The 17,147-nt window shown below is 48.3% G+C and overlaps 1 protein-coding gene across 2 annotated transcripts in view; it reads left to right on the forward strand.

Moving 5' to 3' along the window:
- The first annotated feature begins 3,419 nt into the window (after window positions 1-3,419).
- Tgfbr2 (transforming growth factor beta receptor 2) overlaps window positions 3,420-17,147 on the forward strand; it is a 94,179-nt gene continuing 80,451 nt past the window's right edge. Inside the window, exon 1 of one of the 2 annotated variants that reach the window (XM_048424419.3) lies at window positions 3,420-3,924. In XM_048424419.3, the coding sequence (XP_048280376.1) occupies window positions 3,831-3,924 (94 nt within the window). In that variant the 5' untranslated portion in view covers window positions 3,420-3,830. The remainder of the gene's footprint in view (window positions 3,925-17,147) is intronic. The other variant, XM_048424420.3, reaches the window with a different exon arrangement.

Here is a 17,147-nt window from a genome sequence, read left to right on the forward strand (position 1 = left end):
TGTTCACTTAGCCAACACATGCCTGACTACACACCTATTATGTGTTTGGTGTGGAAATGCAGTAGAAGGGGAAGAAAAGTATAGAGTGCCTGCCCTCGAGACATTCACAGTTGAGGGAGGAATGTGATTGGGAATTAGCTAATGAGAAGTCATTGTGGCATTCAGCTGTAGTAAGGGTTGTAAAAGATATCAGGCATGGTGCATGCATGCCTGTAACCTCAGCAGTTCGGAGGTGGAGGTAAGGATCCAGAGTTCAAAGACAGCCTTAGTTACCTAGCAAGTTGTGACCTGTGGACTACATGAGACCCTATCACAAACAAACACATGGACAATAAAAACCACACATAAACTGAAATAAGCACTGAGGGGCAGGCATATGGAGCCACAACATACATGTGCTCATACACTGCACACACATATATCACACTCATACACATATACACGCACATAAAAAAACAAGTTGGTGTAGATGCCTCTGAAACCCCAGTACTGGGGATGTAGAGACAGGAGGATGTCTGACTTTTGCTGGCCAGCTAGTCCAGGCAATCTTCTAACTCCAGGACCAGCGGGAGACTCAATCTACTTTACACAGATCTACTCAGAGAGGTGAAAAAAGCTTGCTCACCTTGGGGTTGAATCAACCAAGACAGAGATGGCCTCATTGGGAAGTCAGGAGTCTACAGAGTCAGGCTCTGGGAATGCGGGACAGGCTCTGGGCAGAGCAGGAGATGCAGCCACTGCGGGGCTGTGCGGAGGTGGGGACTCTAGAGCATGCCCAGGATTTGGCTTCTACCTTCTCAGGCTCACAAAGCTCTGTGATGCCATTGAATGGGTTAATGACAGAGCTTGCATTTTAAACGTGTCTTCAGCTCAGATCTGAGATACGAAGCGGAAGGACCCAGAGTGGCCCTGCTGGAGGATTAGTGGCCCTCAAGACACATGCTCAGGGGATGGCAAAGGCCTGGGAAGATCTTCCAAGAGGGAAGTGGGGGCGGGGATCAGATTCTGAACTCAGCCTGTCTTCCTCACTAACTGCAAGGCTGCTGTGTGCTGATATGCCCAAGGGTGGCCCATCCTCATGTTCCTACTGTCTGTCCATGTACTTCGCTCACCGGATGCATGAGAGACTTGAAGGGCCCTCCTCCTAGAAGAGGAGTTTTTGGTTTCAGCAAACTCACCCTTACCTGCCAAAGTTACCAGCAGGCACTGGGTTTGAGGAAGGGCTGTTTGTCTTTGTTCTGGGTGGAAGTGGCTGCGGGCCTGACTCAGGCACCGTTAGTTCATTGGCTTGTAGGTTGATTGGTGCTTGACGTGGGAGGGCCCAGCTCACTGTGGGTGGGAGCGCCTCTGGGCAGGTAGTCCCGGGATCTATAAGAAAGTGGTTGTGTAAGCCATGGGGACCAAACCTGTAAGTAGCACTCCTCTATGGCCTTTGCTTCAGCTCCTACCTCCAGGGACCTGACTTAGCTCCTGCCTTGACTTCCAAGTATGACTGACTATAAGTGAGAAGATGAAATAAACCCTTTCCTTGCTGAGTTGCTTTAGGTCAAGGTGTAAGTCTGCAACAAAAACCCTAACCCAAACAATGAGCTATTCAGTGTCCCTATCTTGGAGAGCTGGATGTAGGTTGACCGTGTAGTTCATTATCTATTCATATATCTGATGGAGAGCGGAGGTTCTGTTAATAAACTGCAAAAGAGAAGCTGGGGAGATGGTTCAGTCTGTGAGATGATCACCACAAAAACTGAGACCCACCTCGAGCATGCCAAGAACCTCCAGCATCTCCAGCACCTGCATAGAAAGCTGGGTGCTGGGGCAGGAGAATGCTCCGTGTGGAAAGTGCTTGCTGCACAATCGTGAGGACTTGAGTTCAGGTCCCAGCACCCACATAGAAAGCCTGATGTTGCCATAAATGTGTCTGTAACCCTAGTTTTGTGGAGTGGAGACAGGAGGGTCAGTGGGGTTTGCTGGACACCAGCCTAGCTTTAGGCTCACCGAGAGACATTGTCTCAAAGAAATAAGGTGGAGAGTGGCAGCAGTACGCCTGATACCCTCTGGCCTCCGTGTGTGTGCCTGTTTACAGGCACCCATGCTCACACTGCACACATATGCAGCACATTCACACACATATACAAACAAATTAAAAACCAAAGGCTGGGACAGACGCATCTGAACCCCCAGTGCTGGATGTCTGGGCTTGCTGCTCAGCCAAGCTAGCCAATCTTCTATCTCCGTCATCCGGGAGATTCATATAAGGCAAGGGGCTGGGGAGCTCAGCGATTAAGAGCTTTGGTTCTTATAGAAATCTGGATTCAGGCCTCAGTTCTTACATGGTCACCTCCCAGACATAGTGGCTCACAGCCTTTGGTGACTCTAGTTCCTGAAGATCTGATGTCCTCTTAGAACCTCTTCTACAACAGGCACACACAGGGTGCACATACAGACATGAAGGCAAAATGCCCACACATAAAATAAACCTTCAAAAATAAACCAGGTGACGTGATTGAAACAGACACTGGATATGGATCTCTGGTCTCCCCGGGCCCACACATGTACACACAATGCACACACTGAGCCCGGGAAAAGCTGGGATTGTCTCTGGAAAACCTGGTCCCTCCAGGAGGAAGGGAAAATTGAGGGGTGTATTGTCTTCCCACTGAGATCCTTTCTACCTTCAGTCAGGTATTTTCCTCCCTCACTCGAATTACCGAAGAGAGAACCCTAGAAAGCAGGAAGCAAACCCCACCACCAAAGTCACTTTTATTCCTTACAGGCAATGCCCCAAAACATCCCCACCATGGTCACATGGCTGACTATTTGGCTTCACCGGCAGACCACGCCCAGGAAATGGTCCTTCCAATGGGAGGCTCTACCCAGGTGCTCATTAAAAATGCAGACACGCCCTGGCCCAGACCTACTGAACCAGAACGTGCATTTTAGCAGAATTCACAACCCAAAGTGATTAATACACACATTAAAGTCTGAGACAAACCTCTGGATTTTTGCCTCACTTAAGAAAACAGCCCTTTACAACATGATTACGCTCACTGTACATAAAACTGAAACCAAGCTCTGGTGAAACAGTGCTTACCGTTATTTTATTAGGAAAAACAATGCGTTCAGGACCCTGGAGCTGCATTTCCGAACCTCCTGCTTGTTCTCAACGGAATTATGAAGGCCCTGGGAGCAATGTCTAGAATGTGTGTGTGGGGGGGGGGGGGGGTGCTTGGTGGGGTATCAAGGAAAGTGGTGTATCAAGGAAAGTGGTGTTAAGCACTTTCTAGCTTGCTTTGCAAAACGTGCGCTTAGTCACTTCTGAGTCTGAACTTGGAGCCGGAACCTGGGGGGGGGGGAGGGCTGCGAGGGGGCAGCTGAAAGTTTGCAGAGTCCTCACAGGGGCCTCGATTAGAGGCAGTAGGAAGGCAAAGGGGCTGGAAGCTGGAGAGGGCTGGAGCTGGAAGGCTCTCCGGCGGCGAGAGGTCCTGCCCAGCTGTTGGCGAGGAGTTTCCTGTTTCCCTCCCGGCGCCCGGGTAGAGTTGATGAGTGAGTCACTCGCGCGCACCGACCGACGACACCCCCCGCGCGCGCACACGCTCGCTTGGGGGACGGAGCCCCAGCCTTCTGCGCAGCTCTCCTCGGCCGCCGGGGGCCTCCTCCCGGCCTCCAAGCTCCCCCGATCTCCGGCCACATCTGGCCCGCACTTCTGCCCGGCGCGCTCAGGACGGCCCAGGCATACTGAGAGGACGAAGAGTCAAGGCGCAGCCCGGGGTCCCCGAGGCTCGGTTCGCGGCGCCTCAGGGGCCGGTCTATGACGAGCGACGGGGGCTACCATGGGTCGGGGGCTGCTCCGGGGCCTGTGGCCGTTGCACATCGTCCTGTGGACGCGCATCGCCAGCACGATCCCACCGCAAGTTCCCAAGTCGGGTGAGTGAGTGGCCACGGAGCGACGCTGGGGATCCACTAGTGCTCCCCGCTGCTCCTCCAACCCCCAGGGCAGCGATTGACAGTCGGCCGCGGGTCCCGGCGAGAGGGCGGAAACGGGACGTTTGTAGCGGCCCGAGTCGTCCCAGGCCCGCGGGGATCCCGGGAAGATTTCTAGCAAAGGAGGACAGTTCTGTTGCGGGAGACTTGGGGACGCTCATGACCCCTTTGTGAGCGCACGAAAGGCTAGGGCGGCCGCGAAGGGCCTGCACCCCCGGAAAGGGAAGTTTGAGAAGTTGGGGCTTGGAGAAGTCATGGCAGGGGATTGGCAGTCCAGCTGTTGCACACCTGGGCCGAGTACCGCCCCAGACACCCTGATTATACCAGACTCTCAGTCCTCAATTCTACCACCTCTGAAATCAGGGATTCTGGGCCCCGACTCACTGGAAACAAGTTCGAGAAAAGAACTGATCTCAAAGGGCTGTCATCTATCCCGCTGGCCTGCAGGGATGGGGACTTAAGGGCTGAGAATAATTTACTGCGTGCCTACTAAGTGCTGGGTTCCAGGGTGGTGCCTGGAGTCAAATATCTCAGTAGTTGTCGCTTAGTGGAAACACCTAACCCAGGATGTCCACCAGGTCCAGTGCCAGGGGCTGCATTTAAGGTAGAAAACCAGGAATCAGGACTCCTTCCTAAGGACTTGCCTGGGAAGTGCAGAGTCTCAGATATTTTAGCTCACAAAAGTTAGAATTGTGGCAGCTATTTGTGGTCAGGGCCACTAGTTGGTTAAGTCACGTGACTCTGGGCCTCAGTTTTCCCCCTTTGTACATCTCCGTGGTTCAGTTTGCGTAAGTTTGGCACTCGTTTCATCTTTGACTTTCCACTCCCTTCTCTGGTGTTTTCAGTGACTAGGAGATGGCCAGGGTCGCTTTGGATGAACTTGCATTTGGGTGGGGGAGTTCTTTGCAAGTGTCAGAGTAGGTGAGGCGATTTTAAGAGTTAAAGATGGTGTTGAAAGCGGCAGTGGAGCATTTCAGAAGGAACGCCTCGCACAAAGCAAGGCAGCAAAAATCCTAACAGGGTTTTAATTCTGTAGTTTCTTAAACGCTGCTTTGGTTTTTCCGGTCTCTATTAAGCGGCAGCTCCAGAAAGTTAAATCCTCTCTGTCGTTACCCAAGCCTTGACTGGAGACTTGGTTCCGTGGCTAAGATCGTTGCTGTGCAAGCTTGAGGATCTGGGTTCAAATCCCCTGCGCCCATATACAAAGTTGGGTGTGGCCCCCTTGCCAACTCCGTGGTGGTGGGAGAGGACTGGAGGCCCTTTGGAAACTGATGGATGACAACCTGGGTCTAGATTGGGTGAGAGACCCTGGCTTAAGGGAATCCTGGGGAGAGTGATAAAGAACACCTGGTATCCTCCTCTGCCCCCACCCACACATGCACATAGATCCTCCCCCCAACACACACATAGACACAATTTTTTAAAAAATATTAAAAGAAAGCCGGCTGGATTTAGCTGATGACCATCAGACATGTCACCCCTCTTACTCTGTGTACACAACATTTGCTTTAGACGGGGAAGGAACAAAACTCAGGAGGCCCCAATTTAAGTCTTGTTTACAAGATTAAGATTTGTGATTTTCGAATCCCAGGCTCTGTAGCCATGAGTCATTTATACACACAGTTTTAAACAATTAGCTGACGGGCCTGGTGGGTCTTTTTAATTTTGGGCTTTAAATAGTTTTATGAAACGGAGACTTTTCACATTTCTATGGAGTTGCGATTCCAGAATGTTTGGACAGTTTGTTTGGAGTTGTTCTCATATGGTCGAAGTTTCCAAAGATGGTTTAAAGATGGAAGACAGCTCCTAGGAAAGTGTGTGGAATCCCACTTGCCTTTTCGTTTTCCATAGATGGGTAGGGTGTCGGGATTTCTCTGACATAAGTGGTAAATTGTGAGAACCATTTCCAGGTAACTTAATGCAAGGTAAGATGCGAAGGCACCAGAGAAAGACTTACAAAGTCCTAGAAGTCCTTAAAAAATGAGTAAAACCCATTTTATACTTACAGCCTGCCAGATGAGCAAGTACGTATACACACACACACACACACACACACACACACACACACACACACACACACACACCTTTTTTCTCGTGGGTATCTGGGGGTGCTATTCATGAGTGCTGGACTAGACTGGACACGCACTTGGGGGCTCATGGGTGTGGAGGCCAGAGGTTGGCACCAGGTGTCTTCTGCAATGTCTCCACGCCATTTATGGAGGCAGGCTTCTTTGATGGTGCTGGGCCTGTAGCTGAACCCAGAGGGTCCCGTGCTGGTTCGTCCTGCTAACCAGCTTGCCTTGGGGAACTCCTGTCTCTGCCTGCAGGTGACCATCCTCCTGGCTGTTTAAGTAAGTGCCTGGCAGGGATCTAAATTAAGGTCCCACACTTGCAGAACAAGTGCTTTTTGAGCTGAGCCAAGAAATATACTTAGACAAATTTTAACTTAAAAATTGTTTAGTGTGTGTGTATGTTGTTATGTATGTGCATGTGTGTACATGTGCATGTGTGTTATGTATGTGCATGTGTGTACATGTGCATGTGTGTGCGTATGTGACTGCTCTTGTGTTGAAGAAGTCAGAGAACAACTCCCTCGATTATATGAGACTGAAGAACTCAGATTTCGGAGCTTGACTGCAAACTCCTTTACCTGCTGAGCCCTCCTGCAGGCCTCAAAAAATTAAAATGTTTGTTTTTGATGTATTACAGTCACACTTGTAAGTGTTCAAAAATCAGAAATGACTTTTAGAGAAAAAGATACCCTGGAAACGTCAACCCTTGAAAACTATGGTTTTTATTTTTGAGGTGCCTACAGAAGGGCTCTCACAGAGAGCTAAACCTTGGTCCTAGTGTCCTGGGGATCACCGGTCACTACAGACTCTCTAAGGACTAAGTCACCTTGTCCAGGTCAGGAACTAGAAATTGTCTAGTCCTGGAGTTTAATCTTTGGCCTACTTCTCTCCCACCCTCCCGTAAGATGCATTTTCACCCACAGGGCACTTCCTTTAATGGCGTCTTATTTTTAACAAGTGGCTTTAATTTGGTGCCTCTGTTTTGACTTAGCGCCCCACATTGAGGACTCCTTATTAAAGGCCCACCCACTGCAGCTCCTCTATGACACCCTTCTTCTGCCATAACCTTGACAGTTTTCTTTACATTTATGAATTTTTATTTTAAAATTTGGTTTCATTTATTTCATTGTGTGTGTGTGTTTGTGTGTGTTTGTGTGTGTGTCTGAGGTAGCCGTGGGTATGGACATGAGCGTGTACTGAGTGTAGGTGCCCATGGAGGCCAGAAAGTGTTGGATCCCCTGGAGCTAGCTGGAGATGCAGATGGTCATGAGTCTTCCGTGTAGATGTTTGGGAACAGGATTCGGGTCCTCTGCAAAAGCCCTTAACAGCTGAACTCGCGCCCCAGCCCCTGGGAATGGCTCTGTTTCCTTAACGTTAATGCACCTTATTAACATTATCTTCCAAAGTGCCTTCCGAGTCTTCCTTCTCCACAATGTTTATTGAATATCTCCTTCGAGGGCATCAGTTCTCAACCTGCGGGTTATGACCGACCCTTTCACAGGGGTTGCTGCCCAAGACCATCGGAAAACACACGCTATGACTCATAACAGTAGCAAAATTAGAGTTATGAAGCAGCAAGGAAATAATTTTACGGCCGAGTGTCACCACAGCATGAGGAACTGTATTAAAGGGTCGCAGCACTGAGAAGGTGGAGACCCAGGAGACGTTCCCCCAGATGAGGGGCACAGATGCTTTCTTACTGTGTTTCTTTGAGCTCTTCTTCCCTGCCTCATGTCACAGTCAGACACAGGACACATCAGGGGCTTAGAACATGGTCACGTCCTGTTTGACTTTCCAGTCCCCGTAATCTAAATCCCTCCTGTCTTCTTGAATGCCCTGGGAGGGTGTGCACATTAGATATTACCTTCTCGGTGCCTCTGTGTGTGTTTCTCATTGCTGTGTTCTTACTTCACTGGCTCTGTCTGATTATAGGCCAGCCCTAGAAGACCCACAATCTCCGCTCTTTCCTGTTACATGAGCTGGGCCGAGTGTGTCCTGCCTGTCTTTCTATCGGATGGGCTGGAGGTAGAGTGAGGGCTGCACGCTGCAGATCAGGTTGTCTTGGGTTCCAGTCCTGCCCCCCCCCAACTGACTATGCAGCCTGGGAGTGCTTGGCACTCACTGTGGGAAACTGGGAAGACAGACTTGAGGTAGGGTTGAGTGACATAATGCTTCCCAGTTCTTGGTCCCATGTTCATGCCCCACAAATGACTCTGGTCATTATTAACTCTTGAGTCACACCTGGAAAAGGCCTCATTGACCCTGTTCAGTCTGACTTTGCATCCTACCAGGGCCTAGAGCGTCCCAGGCCTCAATTTAGGCAGCTGTTCCTCTGTTCACTCTCTACTGCCTCTCTTCTGGAATTCCTATCCTCCTGCTTTTTCTCATCTTTGAAGACCAACTTGGGTCTCCTAAGGGAACCTGCTTTGGCATCAGCTGCTTTCAGGAAGGGCTGAGCTGAGCGTCCCTTCACCCTGCTGGGGAGGAAAGTGTGACTAGAACACAGCCTTTACTACCCAGGCAGTCGTGGGCGTTGAGTTTGGTCTTGAATGGTTAGAGGTATCTGATCAGTGAGGCTTTGGTTTACTTTGCAGCACCTGCGATTGAACCCAGAACTTTGTGTATCCGCCATCCTTCTCTTGATTTGGTATTTTGTAGCAGGGTCTCACAGAGTCGCCCTAGTCAGCCTTAAGTTCCCTGGGGCAAAACAGCCCTTCACCCTGCATTGCTTCTGCCTCAGCCCTTAAGAACTAGGCCCCCAGGCCTGGGCCTCTGGGCTCAGCTTGGCTATTTCTATGCTATTTAATTGGTTCCTATATTCTGACCAAAGATAGAAAAAGATGTTTTGACTTTCGACATATTCTTAAGCTGGTGCAGAGGCTTCAAAACTATGACACTTTAGAAAAGTTTTCACCTATATAATTAACCCATGAATGCAAGATTTTTCTCTTTTTTTGCTTTCTCAAAGATTGTAGAATGGAGACAGAATTGCAAAATCGAATGCTGAATCTAAATGCAGGTTTTGTTGTTTTGGGGTATTATTTGTTTATTTTTAAGACAAAGTTAAACTATGTGGCCTAGGCTGGCCTGGAATTTGCTGTATAGCCTAGGCTGGCCTGGAATTTGCTGTATAGCCTAGGATGGCCTGGAATTTGCTGTATAGCCTAGGCTGACCCCACACTCATAGCAATCCCCCTGCCGTAGCCACCCACATACTGCTATTGCAAGCACGGGCCCATCTTGAATTGAATGTTTACATTTACTTGTCCACCCAGGCTTCGTGTTTTGGAGTCTGAGCACTGTGTCTAAGGGAAGTATTTCCTCCAACACCAGCTGTCTATCATAGAGCATCCTGGGGATTATTTAGGTCAGATACAAACCACCAAGGCATTTCAAAATAGGCTGCACAGAACTTTACTTCCTGGCCCCGGCTCTGCATACTCAGCCAAGTGCTACTTACAAGTTTACCGCCAACACCCGGCTAGGTCCGCTGCTCCAGCTCTTATGGATCTTTGGGTGGTTGAAGCTGTGGTTTTGGGAACCAGCCCAGGAGGTGAGCAGTAGCAACATAGTGTGCTCAGGCTGCTGTGCCCTTCTTCCTCCCTCCCGCAGGTGCTTGCGGTCTCCGCCGGGGCAGAGGGCAGTAGATTGCTCTGTTTCCGCGTGGGGTGTGCTGAGGGGTTTGGACAGCTACACAGACACTTGGGCTCCCCTTGAGGAGCAATTAGCAAGATAGGTGACATTGCGTCTTTAATTTAATCATAGGAAGAGACCAGGAGATAATTCTTATAATTCTCAATTTTATAAATAGATGGAAGCTACTCATATTCACTTAACGTGTGTGTGGGGGGGGAGTGTAAGTGGGTCTTGATAGAGAAGCTGGAAGGGACAAAGAGGTGTCATATTTGAGATGGGGGAACCTTCCCACCTCAAGTGTCCTCAGCGTGTCAGCCCTGATTGGTTCCCATGCTTTTGTGATCTGCCACCTTCTTCCTATTTCATTTTGCATTTCTCCTTATATGTATTCACTGCACATAGTACTATGTGGTCAAAGGACACTTTTCATGGAAATGTGCGCTGTGCCCCTTGGTGACCTTTGAACCACAGAAGGTCAAAGCAGGAAGAGTCTCTTACACTTGGATACTTCGCAGTTCTCAGCCTGACAGCCGCATCATGGGAACCAAGGGGACCTGGGTTTTGATATGCATAGCAATCCAGCTGCTCGTGTTCCACAAAGTTTATTGTAAAGTTCAAGTTCCAAGCATGTAGGACCATGACCCAGGCACAGGGCTCAAACAACCGCTGGGGATCAAATGCAGAATAGAGCTGACCTGACTTCCTGAAGATGGACAGATTCCCTTTGGAGGTCCAGCTCAGGGAAAGCCTGTAGCCAGGTTAGGATTCCCTTTTACACTGCAGCTTGATGGATTGGGACTTCTGCTGACCTGGGTGCTCCTTGTCCCCCTTCTCCTCCTTCTCCCGAGTCAGGGTCTCTTGAAGCCCAGACTGTCCTCAGACTCACTGTGTAGCTGAGGTTGACCTTGAACCCTTGATCATTCTGTCTCTAACCACTGAGACTACGGTCATGCAATACTACTCCTGGTTTTGGTGGTCTTGGGTTCGAACCCAGGGCTTTGTGACTCCAAGCAAGTACTCTACCCAGGGAGCATCCAGATAGATGCCCACCAGAGAGCAACAGCTCCCTGGACTGCAGTTGACTCAGTTAACCTCTGGCCTCCAGCCTAGGGGGACCTGGCATCTGTGTGTGCTGTTCCAAGAGCTGGAACTGTAAGCCATCAGAAGGAATTAGCTGCCAGGCAAGAACGTGTGATGGGCGAGATACTGTCTGGGGAAGGTCAGGCATGCAGGCGCTCCCTCTCTTTATCTCATGGAATCTTTTCTTTCAAATACTTTTAGCATTGCGACTAAAATATGAGCCTGGTATATGAGCAAAAGGAACCCATGTCCTCAGGCCATGCCCGTGGGGAGGGATGCTCTTCAGATTGCTGATCTTCGCACTGCTCCCTTTGTGATCTTGTTTGGGGTATCTGGATCGCCACACTTCTTTCCCCCCACAAGCATCTCTAACCTACAAGGATGCTTGGGTCATTTGCAAAGACCTCCCTCGCCTCTGGTTGGACACTTTATACTCTAGAGGGGATAAAGAATGAAGGGGCCAGGAGGGGGAGGGTAAGGAAGAGGAGTCAGAAAACTCATTAAAAGATGTAATTTTCTTTCTCGGTGTTTTGCATTTAAAATTTATTTTTATTCATGTGTACATCTGCATGCTAGTGTGCACATGTGCATGTGGGTACCTGTGAAGGCCAGAGGAGGGTGTCGGATGCCCTGGAGCTGGAGTTACAGGTGATCGTAAGCTGCCTGATGTGGGTGGTGGGAACTGTTCTTGGGTCCTTTATAGGAGCGGTCCATATTGAGCCATGTCTCCATCTCCTTATGATGGAACGGGCCATGGAGAGGAAGGCAAGATGTCTACCAGGGCTCCCATTTCCAAAGCAGGTCTTTGAGCAAGGCAGGGTTTCTAAAACTCATCCAGGCCCTCTCAGCACCGGGGAGACATATTTGTCCATCAAGGTACAAGGGTATAGTTCATTTGGGTCAGCCGTGCATCGGTTTGGTTTGTGACTTTATCCATTTTGGTCCATGACCTTCTAATCCTGGGCCTTCCAGTGTCTGGGTGGGCTTGGCACGGACCACATTCCTCTACAGAAGAATCGGGCAGAAGTTACATCTGCTCACTGCATCTTGTTTTCCTGGAGCAGAGAACATGCCCGTTAATGAAAGCTAGGAGCCTGGCCACCTTCGCGAGTGAGGAAAACTTGGGTTGGCACAGAAGCCATGCTGTTGCAGGAACGAGGGCTCAGTCAGCCGGGCTTGTTCTGTTGCAGCAGCTTGCAGAATTCACGGTGCCTTGGTTTCATCTCCTCCCCAGACTGAGATGATTAGCGCAGGGAGAATGCATTTTTTCTGGTGTTTTGAATATTTCATTTGAGCAAACCATTGCTTCCCAAGCATTCTTTAAAACTGGGGATCCTAGGACAGTTTAGAGAAGTAAAAGCCTGGCCTCTGCTCCAAGCCACAGGACTGGGAAAAGCAGGCAGTTTGTAGAACTTCAGGTCTGACTGAACACACACGTCTGAAGGACAGTAAACGGTGGTCCGTGTTGTCAACAGATGTCACAATAACTCTTCATCAAATAAAGATCTAAACTGTCCTAAAAAGATGGATTTAATTTGGCGGGGGGAATCACTCACTGGTGCCTGCAGATGACTGTCTTCACCCCCAAGTTCTGTAGCCGCCTTCCACACAGAGAGATGCCGTTGTTCTGTGCACCTGGTAATAGAGGGATCCGGAATCTTTGTGGGCACAGTTCCTAACTGTGGTGGGAATTCTCTGAGATCCTCCTATGGCTTGGAGCATGCTGAGATCTCCCTGTGTTAGGGAATACGAAAGACACTCTCAGGTGGATTTTCTAATTACACTCTCTTAGGTTTCCATTGCCGTATAAACACTGTGGTCATAAGCAATGTATGGAGGAGAGGGTCTATTTGGCTTATACAGTTCATCACTGAGGGGAGGCAGGGCAGGAACTCAAGGCTCTTAAGAACCTGGAGGCAGGAGCTGATGCAGAGACCATGGAGGGACGCTGCTTACTGGCTTCTTCCCCATGGCTTGCTCAGCATGCTTTCTTATAGATCCCAGGGTCACCAACCCAGGGGTGGCACCACCCACAGTGAGCTGGACCCTCCCAAGTCAGTCAAACCTCAATCAAGAAAATGCCCCGCTGACTGCCACAGGGCAATTTGGTGGAGGCATTTTCTCAAGTGAGGCCAGCTCATTCCAAATGACTTTAGCTTGTTTCATTGGTATAAAAACTAGCCAGCACATATAGTATCTTTTAGAGGATTTGGTTTGGGGATCTGAACCCACAGTTCTTATGGAGTACTGATTCTAGGTTGTCTCAGCAGACATCAACAGTTCTCCACCTGTGAGAAGCCCTAAGAGTTAAGAGAAATATGCTTCTCCTGCATCAGCATTCAAAATATAGTATCCCGTTTCACTTCCTCATTGAAGTAAAATAAGGCCTGATCCATGTACCATGTATGTCATGCCTGACAGATGGCCTCAAGATGAACATGCACATTGCCCTGCAAGTGGTAAGCTCTCAACAGACTCACGGAGGAGTTTAGGTAACTTTGGTGAGACAGGTGAGAAGGACTAGGGAAGTTCAAGACTATAGTGTGGAGTTGACAATACATGAGGTAAATCCAGGAGGATTTGCCATAAAAAACATTTTAAAGTTAAATTCAAATCGCCTACCTGGTAGACGCCCAGCTCCTGGTCTGACCCTGTGGCTAACAAGTATCATCAATGCAAACAGTAATTAGGAAACCTCACAAGGGTTTTGTTTTCCTGTTGGATGTTTTCCTAAGTCTGGAGACAAACCAAAATATTTATATGGAATTACCTGTAATGAAGTATGAAATAGAAAGAAAGTTTTGTAAATTATCAAGGAGTAAATTGCCGAGAGGTTGGAGACATGACTCTGAGACTATGCTTCCAGAGGACCTGAGCTCAGTTCCCAGAACACACTTTGGACTGCTAGCAAGTAATTCCAGCGTCCGGGAATCTGATGTCCTCTTCTGGTCCCTATAGGTTCCTCGTTCACATGAGCATACCCACACAGACACAAACGCACACACACAGACAAAAGTACAATTAATTTGGAAAGCGTAATGAATGATAAATTCTGATTTGGGTCTTAGAGGAAGGATGGAGAATTTTTTTCTTACAATAGAAGATACTACAAGTACAAGATCATTGGGAAAGAGGGTCAAAAAGCAGGCACAAAACGTGGGGAAGATTTTGAGAAGTTTGTTGAGTCACTAGTGGACAAAAAGATTTGATGTTTTTATACATATAAGGGTTTCTGTCTGTGGCACCTGTAGTTTGTATGATACCATTCTAATGTTCTAAAAGAATATTCACTCTCACAGCCATTCTTAATTATGTGTTAGTTTCTCAACAGCGTGTCTCTAAAACACATAAACATCACCTTTCTCAAGTCTTGAAGCTGTGCCTAATGGTATTGTTCACACCCTGGCTTAGAGATGTATTTAAGAATAATGTCTCCACGTCCTTTCCCCTGCTGCAAACAGACTTGAGTCTGCACCGTGGCGTCACCAAACAAAACCTTTCCCCCTGCTTCCCCCAGCACAGCTAAAACCCTTCATCACTTGCCCCCCTTTCCAGTCCTGTGCCCAGGAGAAGCCACATTGGGAATGTGTAATTACCACAAGACCTTGATCTTAACTGAAAGAACTGACCCTTGTTTTCTGAGACAGCAGGTAGGGGGCTGAGGCACCAGGCACAACAAGGTATCCAGGTGAATCTGCTAAGTGTTGGCTTCAATGAGGCTTGTTTTTAATTACTTGTGATGAGAATTGGACTGGCAGAGATTTTTCTCCTTTTTTCTTGTCTTTCCCTTTCTTTTCGGGTGCGCGCATGTATGTGCACGTGTGCACAGGGTATGGGCAACAGGTGCACACCTACCACAGTGCACATGTGGGGTCAGAGGAAAGCCTAGGTCTCCTAACAGATGTGTTGTAGTGAGGTCTCCTGCTTTTGCTGCTGCACCACGGAGGCTCCTGGAACTCAGGCCCCAGGTTTGCTTGGCAAGTGATTTTGATCTGTTGGTCCATCTCCCTTGCCCAGACAGTTTTTTTGAGAAAGGATCTCTCATCGACCTAGAAATTGCCAATTTGACTGAGGTTCAGGGAGCCTCTCTACCTCACCAGTACTGAGATTGCAATCTTTGCTATGCCTGGCTTTTGATAAAAGTTCGTTTTTCTTATTTTTAGTTATGTGTAGGTGTTTGGGTGTGTGCATGTGAGTGCGGGAGCCCACAAAGGTCAGAAGCATCAGATCCCCATGGAGCTTGTATTATAGGCAATTGCCACCTGCCCAACAATGGCACCGAGAATCAGACCCAGGTCCTCCCCAAGAATGGTGCACACACTGAATTGCTGAAGCATCTCTCCATCCCCCATGTCTGGCTTTTTTATATTATTTCTGGGGACCCACTCTCAGGTTGTGTGCCTTACCCATGGAGCTACCTGAAACATGTAATTCTTTATGCTAATAGAGAAATTTACCAAGTTTGACTTAGAAAACGTTTATTAAATCCTGGACTAATCCAAACAGGAAACTACAAAAACCCTTACAGGTCAGACCCACCGTTTCCCTGGAATTTTTAATTCACTATTATTGTCATTTAAAAATGTACTACTGTAGTTAAGAATTCCCTGCTGCAGGTGTGTGTGTGAGTGACAGATTGCAGAAATAGTAGGTTTGCTTCAACTGGCGCTCATATCTGACTCAAGACAACCTCAGTTGGTTTGGTGGTAATGTCATTTCTCTTTGGTCTATTACAGTGTTTGCTTCTGATCTTCCCTTGAGTGGGTAAAATGTTCAAGAAGGCTTTTCTCGTGGTAGAGAAATCAAGAAGGGCTTTGCTTTGTCTTGAAGAAGAAGACCCAAGGAGTATTTATGTGCCTTGGTTAGAAAAGGAAATGTGCGTGGGTATAATTAGTGCTCTGTTGCCCTTCAGAGATTCGCCCATCTCTTCCCTTAAAATACTCTTAGAGGAGACAGACATAGCCATGGCCTGGCAGCTTCTAGACTGCTGTTTTAGGCAGGGAGGAGCTGCCAAGACCTGTAATTGCGTTTTTGTTTAGTTCACAGACCCTTGTTAGGCATAGGGTATGGGTATTTTGGTGTGTGTGTGTGAGAGAGAGAGGGGAGGGGACAGAGAATCTGTGTGTAGGTGCACAATGTATGTGAAGGTGTGGGTAACCTTGGCTTTCATTCTCCAGGGCCATCATCTTGTGTTTTTGAGACAGGGTCTCTCACTATCCTGGTTGGCCAGCGAGTGCCAGGCATCCCCCAGTCTCTACCTCCCTACCGTTGTCTTATAAATGTGTGCCATCTAATAGCTTCTGAGAATAGAAAGGGTCAATTTTTTTAAGGGTGTGGCTCCTGGTAATTCAGCTACATGCCTGTGGATGGCCCCACACCCACATGTCTATGGACAACATAATTGGGGTTAATGGTTTATGAAAATAATTTTGTTAAAAAGAGAACATGAAGTTGGGGGATAAGGAGGAGGGGTAGATGTGGGAGGAGTTAAGGAGAAGAGTTGGGGTCAAGGTGATCGAAAAATACAAGGAAACATTCAAAAACGAAGAAATAACAAAAAGAAGCCCACTTGCATGCCACCATGGCCAGCGTTCTACACGTGCTACCATACCACTCGGGTCCTCACATTTCTGAGGCAAGTGCTCTATCCACATAGCCATCTCTCACCTCCAAGTATAGGACACTCAGTGACTCTCACGTGACCACGTATCGTGGTCATATTTTATTCTTTATAATAATCTGAGGAAATGGTCATTTGATAGTTTCTGCTTTGCAAAAACACATAAAAAGGAAAAGCAAGGCACAACCTTTGACGACTCTCTAGAATCTCTGCGGCTGTGTTGCTCTAGACTGAGCACAGCACCCTTAGCTCGTGCTGGGCACTCTTATCTTTTGTTGGAACCATTGTTAGGGAAGCTCATGGTCATCATTCACAGACCCTTCTCGCTACCTGCTTTTTGTTTCTGGAGTGCAGGGCGCCATCCTGTGTGCTGTCCTGTCTCTGTCTCCTCTAGCTGTGGCCTTGCTTGTTCTACATCCTTCAGCAGCCCTCCTCCCGTGAGTTCATGTCTCAAGAGCCCAAATCTTAAGTCCCAGTGCTTCAGAATTAACATAGTAGGTGTCTGTTTCTTATCACTGGTAGCAACTAAAGATTTTCTGGTACTCACTCTTCCTTGTGGTCCAACTGATTAGCATCCCTGGAAATCTTGCGCCCTTCTACACACCTACAGCTTCAGAGATTTTATTTGTTAAGATCCCCAAAAGGCATTTACAAAGAGGGTCTACTTGTCTGCAGTGATTTCAGTGGGTCTCCACAGGCTGAACCCATCATGCAGGAAGAGAAGGATTCTTAGGGGAGCTGTCCCCATTGTTACCAAC

Source organism: Myodes glareolus, chromosome 4 (genome assembly GCF_982192425.1).
Source record: "Myodes glareolus chromosome 4, mMyoGla1.1, whole genome shotgun sequence".
Classification (NCBI taxonomy): domain Eukaryota; kingdom Metazoa; phylum Chordata; class Mammalia; order Rodentia; family Cricetidae; genus Myodes; species Myodes glareolus.